General features: G+C 54.0%; 2 protein-coding genes and 2 long non-coding RNA genes across 5 annotated transcripts in view; 1 reads left to right on the forward strand and 3 right to left on the reverse strand.

Moving 5' to 3' along the window:
- Positions 1-7,719, forward strand: part of eif5b (eukaryotic translation initiation factor 5B) — an 18,851-nt gene extending 11,132 nt beyond the window's left edge. For both annotated transcript variants that reach the window (XM_035393319.1, XM_035393320.1), the window contains exons 15-24: positions 201-332; positions 1,132-1,314; positions 1,539-1,700; positions 1,980-2,111; positions 2,481-2,612; positions 5,026-5,102; positions 5,825-5,989; positions 6,448-6,586; positions 7,109-7,270; positions 7,481-7,719. In XM_035393319.1, coding sequence (XP_035249210.1) covers positions 201-332; positions 1,132-1,314; positions 1,539-1,700; positions 1,980-2,111; positions 2,481-2,612; positions 5,026-5,102; positions 5,825-5,989; positions 6,448-6,586; positions 7,109-7,270; positions 7,481-7,588 — 1,392 coding nt within the window. In that variant the 3' untranslated portion in view covers positions 7,589-7,719. The remainder of the gene's footprint in view (positions 1-200; positions 333-1,131; positions 1,315-1,538; positions 1,701-1,979; positions 2,112-2,480; positions 2,613-5,025; positions 5,103-5,824; positions 5,990-6,447; positions 6,587-7,108; positions 7,271-7,480) is intronic.
- On the reverse strand, positions 3,251-3,953 carry LOC118213998. The gene is made up of 2 exons (XR_004762563.1): positions 3,885-3,953; positions 3,251-3,395 (listed from the first exon to the last, which is right to left on the reverse strand). It is a non-coding gene; the product is annotated as an uncharacterized LOC118213998 (long non-coding RNA).
- On the reverse strand, positions 4,172-4,477 carry LOC118213999. The gene is made up of 2 exons (XR_004762564.1): positions 4,317-4,477; positions 4,172-4,244 (listed from the first exon to the last, which is right to left on the reverse strand). It is a non-coding gene; the product is annotated as an uncharacterized LOC118213999 (long non-coding RNA).
- A 2,390-nt stretch (positions 7,720-10,109) lies between the features above and the next one.
- The window catches only part of rev1 (REV1 DNA directed polymerase), a 32,953-nt gene continuing 30,562 nt past the window's right edge, over positions 10,110-12,500 (reverse strand). The window contains exons 19-22 of the mRNA XM_035392539.1: positions 12,402-12,500; positions 11,813-11,963; positions 10,410-10,512; positions 10,110-10,326 (exon numbers count right to left, since the gene is read on the reverse strand). The exon at positions 12,402-12,500 is cut by the window's right edge and continues 122 nt beyond it. Coding sequence (XP_035248430.1) covers positions 10,215-10,326; positions 10,410-10,512; positions 11,813-11,963; positions 12,402-12,500 — 465 coding nt within the window. The 3' untranslated portion in view covers positions 10,110-10,214. The remainder of the gene's footprint in view (positions 10,327-10,409; positions 10,513-11,812; positions 11,964-12,401) is intronic.

Here is a 12,500-nt window from a genome sequence, read left to right on the forward strand (position 1 = left end):
TTACACAACGTTGTACTTAGCATTTACAATGCATCCATTTATACAGCAGGATATATACTTAAGAAATGCAGGTTAAGTATCTTGCTCCACGGTACAATGGCAGTGTCCTACCCAGGAATTGAACCCATGACCTTTCGGTTACAAGCCCAGTTCCTTATCCACTATACTACACTGCCGCCCCCTAACCCCCCCCCCTTTAGGTCGACCGCCTGTACGACTGGAAGAAGAGTCCGGAAACGGACGTGGCGGCCACGCTGAAGAAGCAGAAGAAGAACACCAAAGACGAGTTCGACGAGAGGACCAAGGCGGTCATCCTGGAGTTCGCCCAGCAGGTCAGCGATGGCGGCCACGCCTACAAAAAGGGGGCGGGGTTAACTGTCCCTCGGCGCAGAAGGGGGAGGGGCTGAATCAGACATCGATTCCGCGTAGTTTAATCTCCGTCCGCCCCGCTCTGACGTTAGCCAGTGTTAGCGCTGTGTGAGACTACAAATCCCAGCAGGCAGCTTTCAGCTCGGGTCTGTCCTGTTTCCTGTTTGCTGGCAGTCACACAGCATCACCAAGGACCTTTAAAATGAGTCATACTGAACAGCCGCTTTCAACCAGAGCGATGACATCACTGCAGAGCATCAGTGTGTGACAGCACAGAGGCCCATTAAGGGTACTGTTAACCTGACACGCAGCAATTTGTATTTTAACCACAGGAAGTACCACTAGACAGATAACCTATTTACACTGTAAAGGGCTGTAACTATAACCAGTATCCAAAAGGAAATCCAGAGAGAGACGGGGGAGAGCTGGAGAGGGTGGGGGGGTGGGGGGGTGGGGGGGGGGGGTGTAGTCTAAAGAGCTGGGTCCTCAGTCTGTGGGAGGCGACGGGGCCCATATTAATGGACTCCAGCAGACAGACGCCCTTGTCTCATTGGATGAGGCTGCCGCTGTGCCTCGAGGGCCCGGCGTAAACGCCGCTACTTGGCGCCAGCTGAACAAGCACCTGTGAGAAGGGCCGACGCGGGCGGCTTGATTAATAAACTGCCACTGCCATGGCAACCGAACGCCGGCGCCATGGAAACGCACCGGCGGGCCAGCGAAGCGCGTTGGCGGAGCTGGTGACCGCGACTGTGTCCCCCGCAGGGCCTGAACGCCGCGCTCTTCTTCGAGAACAAGGACCCCCGCACCTTCGTCTCCCTGGTGCCCACGTCCGCCCACTCGGGCGACGGCATGGGCAACCTGATCGCCCTGCTGGTGGAGCTGACCCAGACCATGCTGGCGCGGCGGCTGGCGCACTGCGACGAGCTGCGGGCGCAGGTCATGGAGGTGAGTGGGCGGGGCCTGACTGCGGGCGGGGCCGGCCCCGGGGGTCCGGTTCCCAAACGCTTCAGCCTCCTTCAGATCCTCCTTATGGGAGGAAGTGAATTGTTTGTCTTTTGAATATTTACCTCTCGGCTCGTTTACCTCTCAGCTGTGTGAGGGTCCCCCGGGAGTGTCGAGTGTAAACTGTAAAACCCTAACGCCCCCCACAACTCACCCCTCCCCCCCAGGTTAAGGCGCTGCCGGGCATGGGCACCACCATAGACGTCATCCTGATCAACGGGTGTCTGCGGGAGGGGGAGACCATCATCGTCCCGGGCGTGGAGGGCCCCATCGTCACCCAGATCAGGGGCCTCCTGCTGCCCCCGCCACTCAAGGAGCTGCGCGTCAAGGTAACGGGGTTAGGGGGCGGGGCTTCGCATGCTCGGGAAGCGGTTGGGCTGTGACGCGTTTCAGACGAACTGAAAGAGACCGATATTCTGATCTTAACGTCAGTTAGAGACCCGTATCCTACCCTCTGACATGCCGACCAATCGGTGAAAGCCTTAGAAGAACGCGCGGCGGCTATCGTCATTTCTCATTGGTCGGCTCGGCCCGGGAGGTGCGAAGGTCAATCGCGAATCGCGAAAACCCTAACGAGCCTCTCTCTGCTGTGGTTGCTATGGTGACAGAATCAGTACGAGAAGCACAAGGAGGTCTCCACGGCGCAGGGGGTGAAGATCCTGGGGAAGGACCTGGAGAAGACGCTGGCGGGGCTCCCCCTGCTGGTGGCACACAAGGAGGACGAGATCCCGGTGCTGAGGGTATGAGCAGCCGATCCTTTCTGAGCCACGCCCCCCTCCTCCACCTGAGCGAGTTTAGTCTCCCCCTCTCTCTGACCCCCTTCTCCCTGCCCTCCCTCTCTCTCTCTCCCGCTCACCCCCCCCACCCACAAGTCCTCATTTCCTCCATTTTAACTCCCAAGCCAGTGAAGGCAGTTTGTAATTCTGTGGGCTGTCTCAGCATGCCAGCTGACTGAACCTGTTCAGCTCTAATTCCCTCTCTCTCTCCCTCTCTCCTTCTCTCCCCTCTCTCTGCCCCCCTCCCCCTCTCTATCTCTGCCACCCTTCCCCTCTCTCTCTCCCCCCCCCCACCCCGTTCCCTCTCACCCTCCCCCCCCTCCCCCCCCACAGGATGAGCTGGTGCGGGAGCTGAAGCAGACGCTGAGCTCCATAAAGCTGGAGGAGAAGGGTGTGTATGTGCAGGCCTCCACCCTCGGCTCCCTCGAAGCCCTGCTGGAGTTCCTCCGCACTTCCAAAGTGCCAGTGAGTGCTTCTGCCCCACAACGCGCCTCCCAAACTGCCCCTGCACGCAGGAACGCGGCGTTTGGGAGGTGTGTTACCCCCCTCGACTACCACACGCATCGCAGAGCTAACTACTCTCATCACACAGCTAACTACCTCCTCTACTACCACACGTATCACACAGCTAATTACCTCCTCTACTACCACACGCATCACAGAGCTAACTACCCCCTCGACTACCACACGCATCACAGAGCTAACTACCCCCTCGACTACCACACGCATCACAGAGCTAACTACCCCTTTAATTACCCCACGCATCACAGAGCTAACTACCTCCTCTACTACCACACGCATCACACAGCTAACTACCCCCTCTACTACCACACGCATCACAGAGCTAACTACCCCCTCTACTACCACACGCATCACAGAGCTAACTACCTCCTTGACTACCACACGCATCACAGAGCTAACTACCTCCTCTACTACCACACGCATCACAGAGCTAACTACCTCCTCTACTACCACACGCATCACACAGCTAACTACCTCCTCTACTACCACACGCATCACACGGCTAACTACCTCCTTGACTACCACACGCATCACAGAGCTAACTACCCCTTTAATTACCCCACGCATCACACAGCTAACTACCTCCTCTACTACCACACGCATCACACAGCTAACTACCTCCTCTACTACCACACGCATCACACAGCTAACTACCTCCTCTACTACCACACGCATCACACAGCTAACTACCTCCTCTACTACCACACGCATCACACAGCTAACTACCTCCTTAACTACCACACGCATCACAGAGCTAACTACCCCTTTAATTACCCCACGCATCACAGAGCTAACTACCCCCTCTACTACCACACGCATCACAGAGCTAACTACCTCCTCTACTACCGCACGCATCACAGAGCTAACTACCCCCTCTACTACCACACGCATCACAGAGCTAACTACCTCCTCTACTACCGCACGCATCACAGAGCTAACTACCCCCTCGACTACCACACGCATCACAGAGCTAACTACCTCCTCTACTACCACACGCATCACAGAGCTAACTACCCCCTCTACTACCACACGCATCACAGAGCTAACTACCCCCTCTACTACCACACGCATCACAGAGCTAACTACCTCCTCTACTACCACACGCATCACAGAGCTAACTACCTCCTCTACTACCACATGCATCACACAGCTAACTACCCCCTCGACTACCACACGCATCACAGAGCTAACTACTCCCATCACAGAGCTAACTACCTCCTCTACTACCACACGCATCACAGAGCTAACTACCTCCTCTACTACCACACGCATCACACAGCTAACTACCTCCTCTACTACCACACGCATCACACGGCTAACTACCTCCTTGACTACCACACGCATCACAGAGCTAACTACCCCTTTAATTACCCCACGCATCACACAGCTAACTACCTCCTCTACTACCACACGCATCACACAGCTAACTACCTCCTCTACTACCACACGCATCACACAGCTAACTACCTCCTCTACTACCGCACGCATCACACTGCTAACTACCTCCTCGACTACCACACGCATCACAGAGCTAACTACCTCCTCTACTACCACACGCATCACACAGCTAACTACCTCCTCTACTACCACACGCATCACAGAGCTAACTACCCCTTTAATTACCCCACGCATCACAGAGCTAACTACCCCCTCTACTACCACACGCATCACACAGCTAACTACCTCCTCTACTACCACACGCATCACAGAGCTAACTACCTCCTCTACTACCACACGCATCACAGAGCTAACTACCCCCTCTACTACCACACGCATCACAGAGCTAACTACCTCCTCTACTACCACACGCATCACACAGCTAACTACCCCCTCGACTACCACACGCATCACAGAGCTAACTACCTCCTCTACTACCACACGCATCACAGAGCTAACTACCTCCTCTACTACCACACGCATCACAGAGCTAACTACCCTCCTCTACTACCACACGCATCACACGGCTAACTACCCCCTTAATTACCCCATGCAGCACAGAGATAATTTCCCTACCCAAGGCAGCACAGAGCTAACTACCTCCTCAATTACCCCACACAGCACAGAGCTAACTACTGTATCCCATGCAGCACAGAGCTAAATAACCAAACAAGATCCCAGTCACAAAAGTGCGTGTCTCCAAGAGCAGAAAAAAGGATCATGTTTGCAGTGATCTCAGGCTGAGAGGGCGAGAGAGGGCGAGCGAGCGGGTATGTGAGTGAGCTTGTGAGTGAGTGAGCGAGTGTGCTTGTGAGTGAGCGAGTGTGCTTGTGAGTGAGCGAGTGTGCTTGTGAGTGCGTGTGCGAGTGTGCGAGCGTGCTGTACTGCGTTGTCATCTCCTCTGCGTGTCTCGTTGCAGTACGCCGGCATTAATATTGGCCCCGTACACAAGAAGGATGTGATGAAGGCGTCGGCCATGCTGGAGCACGACCCTCAGTAAGTCCCGCCCCCTGTCAGCCCGAGGGGCGTGTCATTGCCTTGCACCTGCAGGGAACGCTCCCGAATCATACCAGCGACTGCCCTCATCCAGCGACTGCCCTTATCCAGCGACTGTCTTCATCCAGCGACCGTCTTTATCCAGCGACTGCCCTTACCCAGCGACTGCCCTTACCCAGCGACTGCCCTTACCCAGCGACTGCCCTTACCCAGCGACTGCCCTTACCCAGCGACTGCCCTTATCCAGCGACTGCCCTAATCCAGCGACTGCCCTCATCCAGCGACTGCCCTTACCCAGCGACTGCCCTCATCCAGCGACTGCCCTAATCCAGCGACTGCCCTAATCCAGCGACTGCCCTTACCCAGCGACTGCCTTAATCCAGCGACTGCCCTTACCCAGCGACTGCCCTCATCCAGCGACTGCCCTAATCCAGCGACTGCCCTTATCCAGCGACTGCCTTAATCCAGCGACTGCCCTTACCCAGCGACTGCCCTCATCCAGCGACTGCCCTCATCCAGCGACTGTCTTTATCCAGCCGATGTATTCACCACCTGATGCCAGTGTGTTCAGTTAACCATGCATCTACCTGTGTACAGAGAGAAATCTCCTCCCTTTGTCCTTCTCTCATCTCTCTCTTCCTTCACTGTCCACTTACTCTCCTTCTGTCCATCTCTTCCTTCATCACCCCTCCCTCCATCCCCATCCCCCCCCCGCTCCGCAGGTATGCGGTGATCCTGGCCTTCGACGTGAAGGTGGAGCGGGAGTCTCAGGAGATGGCCGACAGCCTGGGCGTGCGAATCTTCAGTGCCGAGATCATCTACCACCTGTTCGACGCCTTCACCAAGTACAGGGAGGACTACAAGAAGCAGAAACAGGAAGAGTTCAAGTACGACGCTGGGCGTGCCCGTGGGGGGTGGGGGGGGGGCAAGATGGTGGGGGGGGTTCTGCCTGGTAGCTCCACTGACGTGGGCGATGTATCGCACGTTCTCAGCAACTCCTTGATTTTATGGAACGTGGTCTCCACCTGTTGGCCACTTCATAGAGCATCACTCTTACATTATCTGGTCACACCGGCTCTGACTAAATGCTGTGCAGTTCTCATTCCACAGCCATTCCACAGTGGCCGAGTCCTGGTCGAAAAGATCATGCTGTTAATGGCAGGTGACTGTGATTACTGCACATAAAACTCCAGGGAGACCAGCCAAAGGGAGATGCCCACCTTTCCTAGGGAGAAACTGAAATCACTGTGATTAGAGCTGCACATGTCCAATCACACGGGGACAACTGCAGAGTTTCACTGGCCCCATGCGAGCTGACACTCCCCCCCCCCCCCTCCCCCCTCAGACACATCGCTGTGTTCCCTTGCAAACTCCGGATCCTTCCGCAGTTCATCTTTAACTCCCGGGACCCCATCGTCATGGGCGTGATCGTGGAGGCCGGCGTGCTGAGACAGGGCACCCTGCTCTGCGTGCCCAGCAAAGGGGTGAGTGTGCACCCTCCCTGTGTTGGGTGAGAGGTTTGGTGTTCAGTCCCGCTGTGTTGGGTAAGAGGCTCGGTGTTCAGTCCCGCTGTGTTGGGTAAGAGGCTCTGGGTTCACTGTCCTGCCTGTGTTGGGTAAGAACCTCCAGTGTTCAGTCCCGCTGTGTTGGGTAAGAGGCATGGTGTTCAGTTCCGCCGTGTTGGGTAAGAACCTCCAGTGTTCAGTCCTGCTGTGTTGATTAGGGCGCTTGTTTACTGTCCCGCTGTGTTGGGTAAGAGGCTCTGTGTTCACTGTCCTGCCTGTGTTTGGTAAGAGGCTTGAGTGGTCAGTCCTGCTGTGTTGGGTAAGAGGCATGGTGGTCAGTCCCGCTGTGTTGGGTAAGAGGCTTGTTTACTGTCCCGCTGTGTTGGGTAAGAGGCTCTGTGTTCACTGTCCTGCCTGTTTTGGGTAAAGGGCTCGGTGTTCACTGTCCCGCTGTGTTGGGTTAGAGGCTTGCTGTTCACTGTCCCGTCTGTGTTCTCTCAGTTTGTGGACATCGGCATCATCACCAGTATTGAGATAAACCACAAGGCCGTGGACAGCGCCAAGAAGGGGCAGGAGATCTGCGTGAAGATCGAGCCCATCCCCGGCGAGTCGCCCAAAATGTTCGGCCGACACTTCGAGGCCACCGACATCATCGTCAGCAAGGTGAGGTTACCCGCGGTTACCTGGGGGTGGGGGGGGGGGCTCGCACTGCAATCAGTTTTATTTTAGGGGCGCTTGTACCGTGTATTAAAAAAAAAAAAAAATAATAATGGTTTTTGACCCCTGAAGTCTGACTTGGGCTCTTGTGCTTGGCGAGGTTTAGAGCAGAAAAGCTGTAATGTGCGAATGTGATTTTTGTTTTGTTTTGTTTAGATCACGCGAGCGTCCATCGACGCGCTGAAGAACTGGTTCCGAGACGAGATGCAGAAATCTGACTGGCAGCTCATCATGGAGCTGAAGAAGACCTTCGAGATCATCTGAGCAGAACAGCAGGAGCACACACACAGAGTATTCCACAAGAAAGATCAGCTCACTCCTTACAACACACACAGACACACACACACACACACCTCTGCATGTACGCTCTTTTTGGGGTGCAGGGCCTGCCCCCCTCGCCCCCCCTTCGCCCCTGAGGGGGGGGTGGGGGGTATGAGTGCGGTCTTTAATGGAAAAGTAAATGTTTTCTGTGAGAAACCAAACTATTTCCACTGGTTTGTCAGTGACAGTTTTTCAACATTTACACACTATTCCAACGTGCCTGTTAATTCTAACCACTCCCCCCCCCACAGCTACCTGCCACCCCCACCCCCACTCTCCCGAGTGCACCTGGCAGGGGAGGCGATGGTCATTTAGTGTCCGGGGAGGGGGGGGGAGCTCACACCTGCCACAGTATGAGTTGTTACCTCGTCTCTGTTTTTCTTTTGGGATGCAGTTTTATGGTTCGGATACCCCCCTCCCCCCCCCCCCCTTTCTAATCTGACTCCTCGGTCACCATCCTTGAAATGGGCACATTCCCTCCCACTTCCTGTTCTGATCAGTGCCTAGAGACACTTTTATTGTCAAAAGATTTAACTGAAACATTATCTCTCCCACCCCCCCCCCCCCCCCACCACCACCACTACTACCGCCACCAAGTGTGAACTGTGATGGGAGAAGGGAAATAAAGATATGGCCTATTTATAGAAACTCCTGTCTTCTGCCTTTTGTTGTTTGTACAGGTGAATGGCGATACTGAGGACTGATTGTAATTATAAAATGAAAATAAAAAGTGGCAGCAAAGTAAAAAAAAAGGCGTGTTTTTTTTTTCCATTTCGGATTAAGGATGCGAACCATGTGTAATCACACTCCCGACACTGATTTTTTTTTATTATTATTTTTTTCACAGAGTTCAGTGTTTATTAATAATCCTTCTTAGAAAAAACATACAAATGATTTTCGTTCACAGCGCGAGGTCTCCAGGCACTGGATAGTACTGATAAACGGCCTCCTGCTCCTTCCCTTTTATACAGGTTATGGCAAAAAAAAATTTAAAAATAAAAATAATAATCTGCACTGCCTTTAAGGCGTTGATTTTCAGTCTTGTCGTCCACCGGGCACGTGAGGGAGAGCCGGGTAGAGCGGCAAACGAACCGACGCCATAATCGAACAAAAGCGAAGTGTGGAGGGAAGGCCAAGTGCTTTCCCGCCTTCAAGGGATACATTCGATTCTCCTCAGCTCTGGTTTCCGAGGAAGTCTGAAGTCTCAGTTTTAAACTGTGCCTTTCCAAACGGGCCGCGATCTTAAAACGAAACGAAAAAACAAACAAAACGCGTCTCCAGGTGCTTGATTAAGTGGCCGAGAAAGAACGGTCCTGTTCATTCTCACCCGGGACCTCCCAACAAAAATTTGGAAAGGTTGAAGGGCTTGGCCAGTCTGTTTTCGATCACGACGGACACACAAGGAACCAAAAAAAGAAAGCTAACAGCGAACATAGTCTTTAATTACAGGTTGTAAACACTGCACTGTAAAAACCAATAAAACGTCTCCATATAAACAAACCCATTTCTAAATACAATATTAACTATAAGATTTGAACTGTTATTTACATGCAATACTGACAAATTTTGGCACTTTGTTTTGCAAAAGTAAAAAGTTTTTTGTAAGTTTTTTTTTTTGTAATAAAAATTTTTCATGAAAGTTTTTTTTTTTTTTTTTTAACTACCAGGCTACTTTTTCAGATGCGTAAGCAGATATTGCAGAGAGAGAGAGAGGGAGAGGAACAGGTCTCCACTTCTCTATCCTGACTAAGTCTCAGTCACCTGCTTCCTGTAGCTTTTCATTTCGGGGGGGGGGGGGGGGGGGGGGGCTGGCGTGGGGGTGGGACAGTGGCAGAACTGTGCCGTAGGGCATGAGGGAGGGGCTGCATTTCAGTCCAGAAGCTTCTTTAGGATCAACGTCCCGCACCAGTAGTCCTGGGTCCTTCAGATAGAGACTGACAGAAACACGGAGAGAGGCGTGGCCTGATGGGTGGGGAGAGGGAGAGAGGTGTGGCCTGATGGGTGGGGAGGGGGAGAGAGGTGTGGCCTGATAGGTGGGGAGAGGGAGAAAGGCGTGGCCTGATAGAGGGGGAGGGGGAGAGAGGTATGGCCTGATAGGTGGGGAGAGGGAGAGAGGCGTGGCCTGATAGAGGGGGAGGGGGAGAGAGATGTGGCCTGATAGAGGGGGAGGGGGAGAGAGGTATGGCCTGATAGGTGGGGAGAGGGAGAGAGGCGTGGCCTGATAGAGGGGGAGGGGGAGAGAGGTGTGGCCTGATAGAGGGGGAGGGGGAGAGAGGCGTGGCCTGGTAGGGGAGAGAGGGAGAGAGGCGTGGCCTGATAGAGGGGGAGAGGGAGAGAGGCGTGGCCTGATAGAGGGGGAGGGGGAGAGAGGTATGGCCTGATAGGTGGGAAGAGGGAGAGAGGCGTGGCCTGAGGCCTGATAGGTGGGGAGAGGGAGAGAGGCGTGGCCTGATAGAGGGGGAGGGGGAGAGAGGTGTGGCCTGATAGGTGGGGAGAGGGAGAGAGGTGTGGCCTGATAGGTGGGGAGAGGGAGAGAGGCGTGGCCTGGTAGGGGAGAGAGGCGTGGCCTCTATGTGATCTTCAAGGTGCTCCCGTAGGTCTGCTGCAGCACCACCTGCACGTTGTCCAGGATGAAGTCGAAGGCCATGCTCCACACCGACTCCACCGACTGCTGCATCAGCCTGCGGGACAGCGCAAAGGGTCAGCCGCCGCAGACGGGTCAGGACGCCCAACGGCGACGGATTCTGGGGCGCGAGGCCTTTACCTCTTCATGTACTTGATGACGAGGTCGAGCTTCTCCAGGTCGCGACCCTCCGCCAGCGCGGTGCAGTACTTCACCACCTGCAGGATGTCCTCCTCCATGGGCTCTGCAGAGGAGAGGGCTGTTAGCGCCACAGACTGTTAGCCCCATTACAGTAGGAGCACTGTTAGCGCCACAGACTGTTAGCCCCATTACAGTAGGAGAACTGTTAGCGCCACAGACCGTTAGCCCCATTACAGTAGGAGAACTGTTAGCGCCACAGACTGTTAGCCCCATTACAGTAGGAGAACTGTTAGCGCCACAGACTGTTAGCCCCATTACAGTAGGAGCACTGTTAGCACCACAGACTGTTAGCCCCATTACAGTAGGAGAACTGGTAGCGCCACAGACTGGTAGCGCCACAGACTGTTAGCGCCACAGACTGTTAGCCCCATTACAGTAGGAGAACTGTTAGCGCCACAGACTGTTAGCCCCATTACAGTAGGAGAACTGTTAGCGCCACAGACTGTTAGCCCCATTACAGTAGGAGAACTGTTAGCGCCACAGACTGTTAGCCCCATTACAGTAGGAGAACTGTTAGCGCCACAGACTGTTAGCCCCATTACAGTAGGAGAACTGTTAGCGCCACAGACTGTTAGCCCCATTACAGCAGGAGCACTGTTAGCCCCACAGAGTGTTAGCCCCATTACAGTAGGAGAACTGTTAGCGCCACAGACTGTTAGCCCCATTACAGTAGGAGAACTGTTAGCGCCACAGACTGTTAGCCCCATTACAGTGGGAGCACTATTAGCGCCACAGACTGTTAGCCCCATTACAGTGGGAGCACTGTTAGCGCCACAGACTGTTAGCCCCATTACAGTGGGAGCACTGTTAGCGCCACAGACTGTTAGCCCCATTACAGTGGGAGAACTGTTAGCACCACAGACTGTTAGCACCACAGACTGTTAGCGCCACAGAGTGTTAGCCCCATTACAGTAGGAGAACTGTTAGCACCACAGACTGTTAGCCCCATTACAGTGGGAGAACTGTTAGCACCACAGACTGTTAGCGCCACAGACTGGTAGCGCCACAGACTGTTAGCCCCATTACAGTGAGAGAACTGTTAGCACCACAGACTGTTAGCCCCATTACAGTGAGAGAACTGTTAGCGCCACAGACTGTTAGCCCCATTACAGTAGGAGAACTGTTAGCGCCACAGTGTTAGCACCATTGCAGAAGGAGAACTGTTAGCTCCACAGACTGTTAGCGCCACAGTGTTAGCACCATTGCAGAAGGAGAACTGTTAGCGCCACAGAGCTGTTAGCATCATCAGAACTGGAGAGCCCACACTGTAAATGAGATGGTAGTGACCCACTCCCCCCCAATGTACCTGAGATGGTAGTGACCCACTCTCCCCCCCACTGTACCTGTGATGGTAGTGACCCACTCCCTCAGAAGGGTGCGGATGTCTGTGAGTTCTGACGCACCAGCCAGGGCTGGTTGGGGGGTGGGTGCGAGTTTGGACGGGTGTTGCGGGACGTCCGGCTTCAAAGAGGACGTGGAGGGCCCATTCTCACGCTGCGGGGGTCAGGGGTCAGAGGTCAGACAGAGGTGCTCAACATCTACACTGGAAGTGTGGACGATAAGGCTGTCACAGTTTTTTGGTTTTACCTGTGGCATACGGTGCTCGAGCCTACACAGGTGTAGTTATCTCCACATCGTCAAAACTGGTATTTTAGAATTTTTAAATAGAAGTAAAAAATTAGTAGAAGTGGATTTGCACTCTTATGCACTTCTCAACAAACTAACCTGGCCATCCTGCTTTTGCAGCTAACTAATGGTTTGCATCTGGCAGTGTAGCCTCTGCAGTTCTGCTCAGAAGAGCAACACCGTGACAAGCCTAATGGCACTGGTTCACAAGCCTGAATCCCTGGTAGTTAGATAATAACACATTTAACAAGCCCCCCCCCCCCCCCCCCCACAAAAAAAACAAACAAGAAACGAATGAAAGGGCACCTTCAGGGCGTCAGTGGGCGTGTCTTCATACTTGAGCACGAGCGGGTGCAGCTTGGCGGGGCTGCTTTTGGCAGGGCTGCTTTTGGCAGGGCTGTTTCC

This window comes from Anguilla anguilla, chromosome 15 (assembly GCF_013347855.1).
Source record: "Anguilla anguilla isolate fAngAng1 chromosome 15, fAngAng1.pri, whole genome shotgun sequence".
Lineage (NCBI taxonomy): Eukaryota > Metazoa > Chordata > Actinopteri > Anguilliformes > Anguillidae > Anguilla > Anguilla anguilla.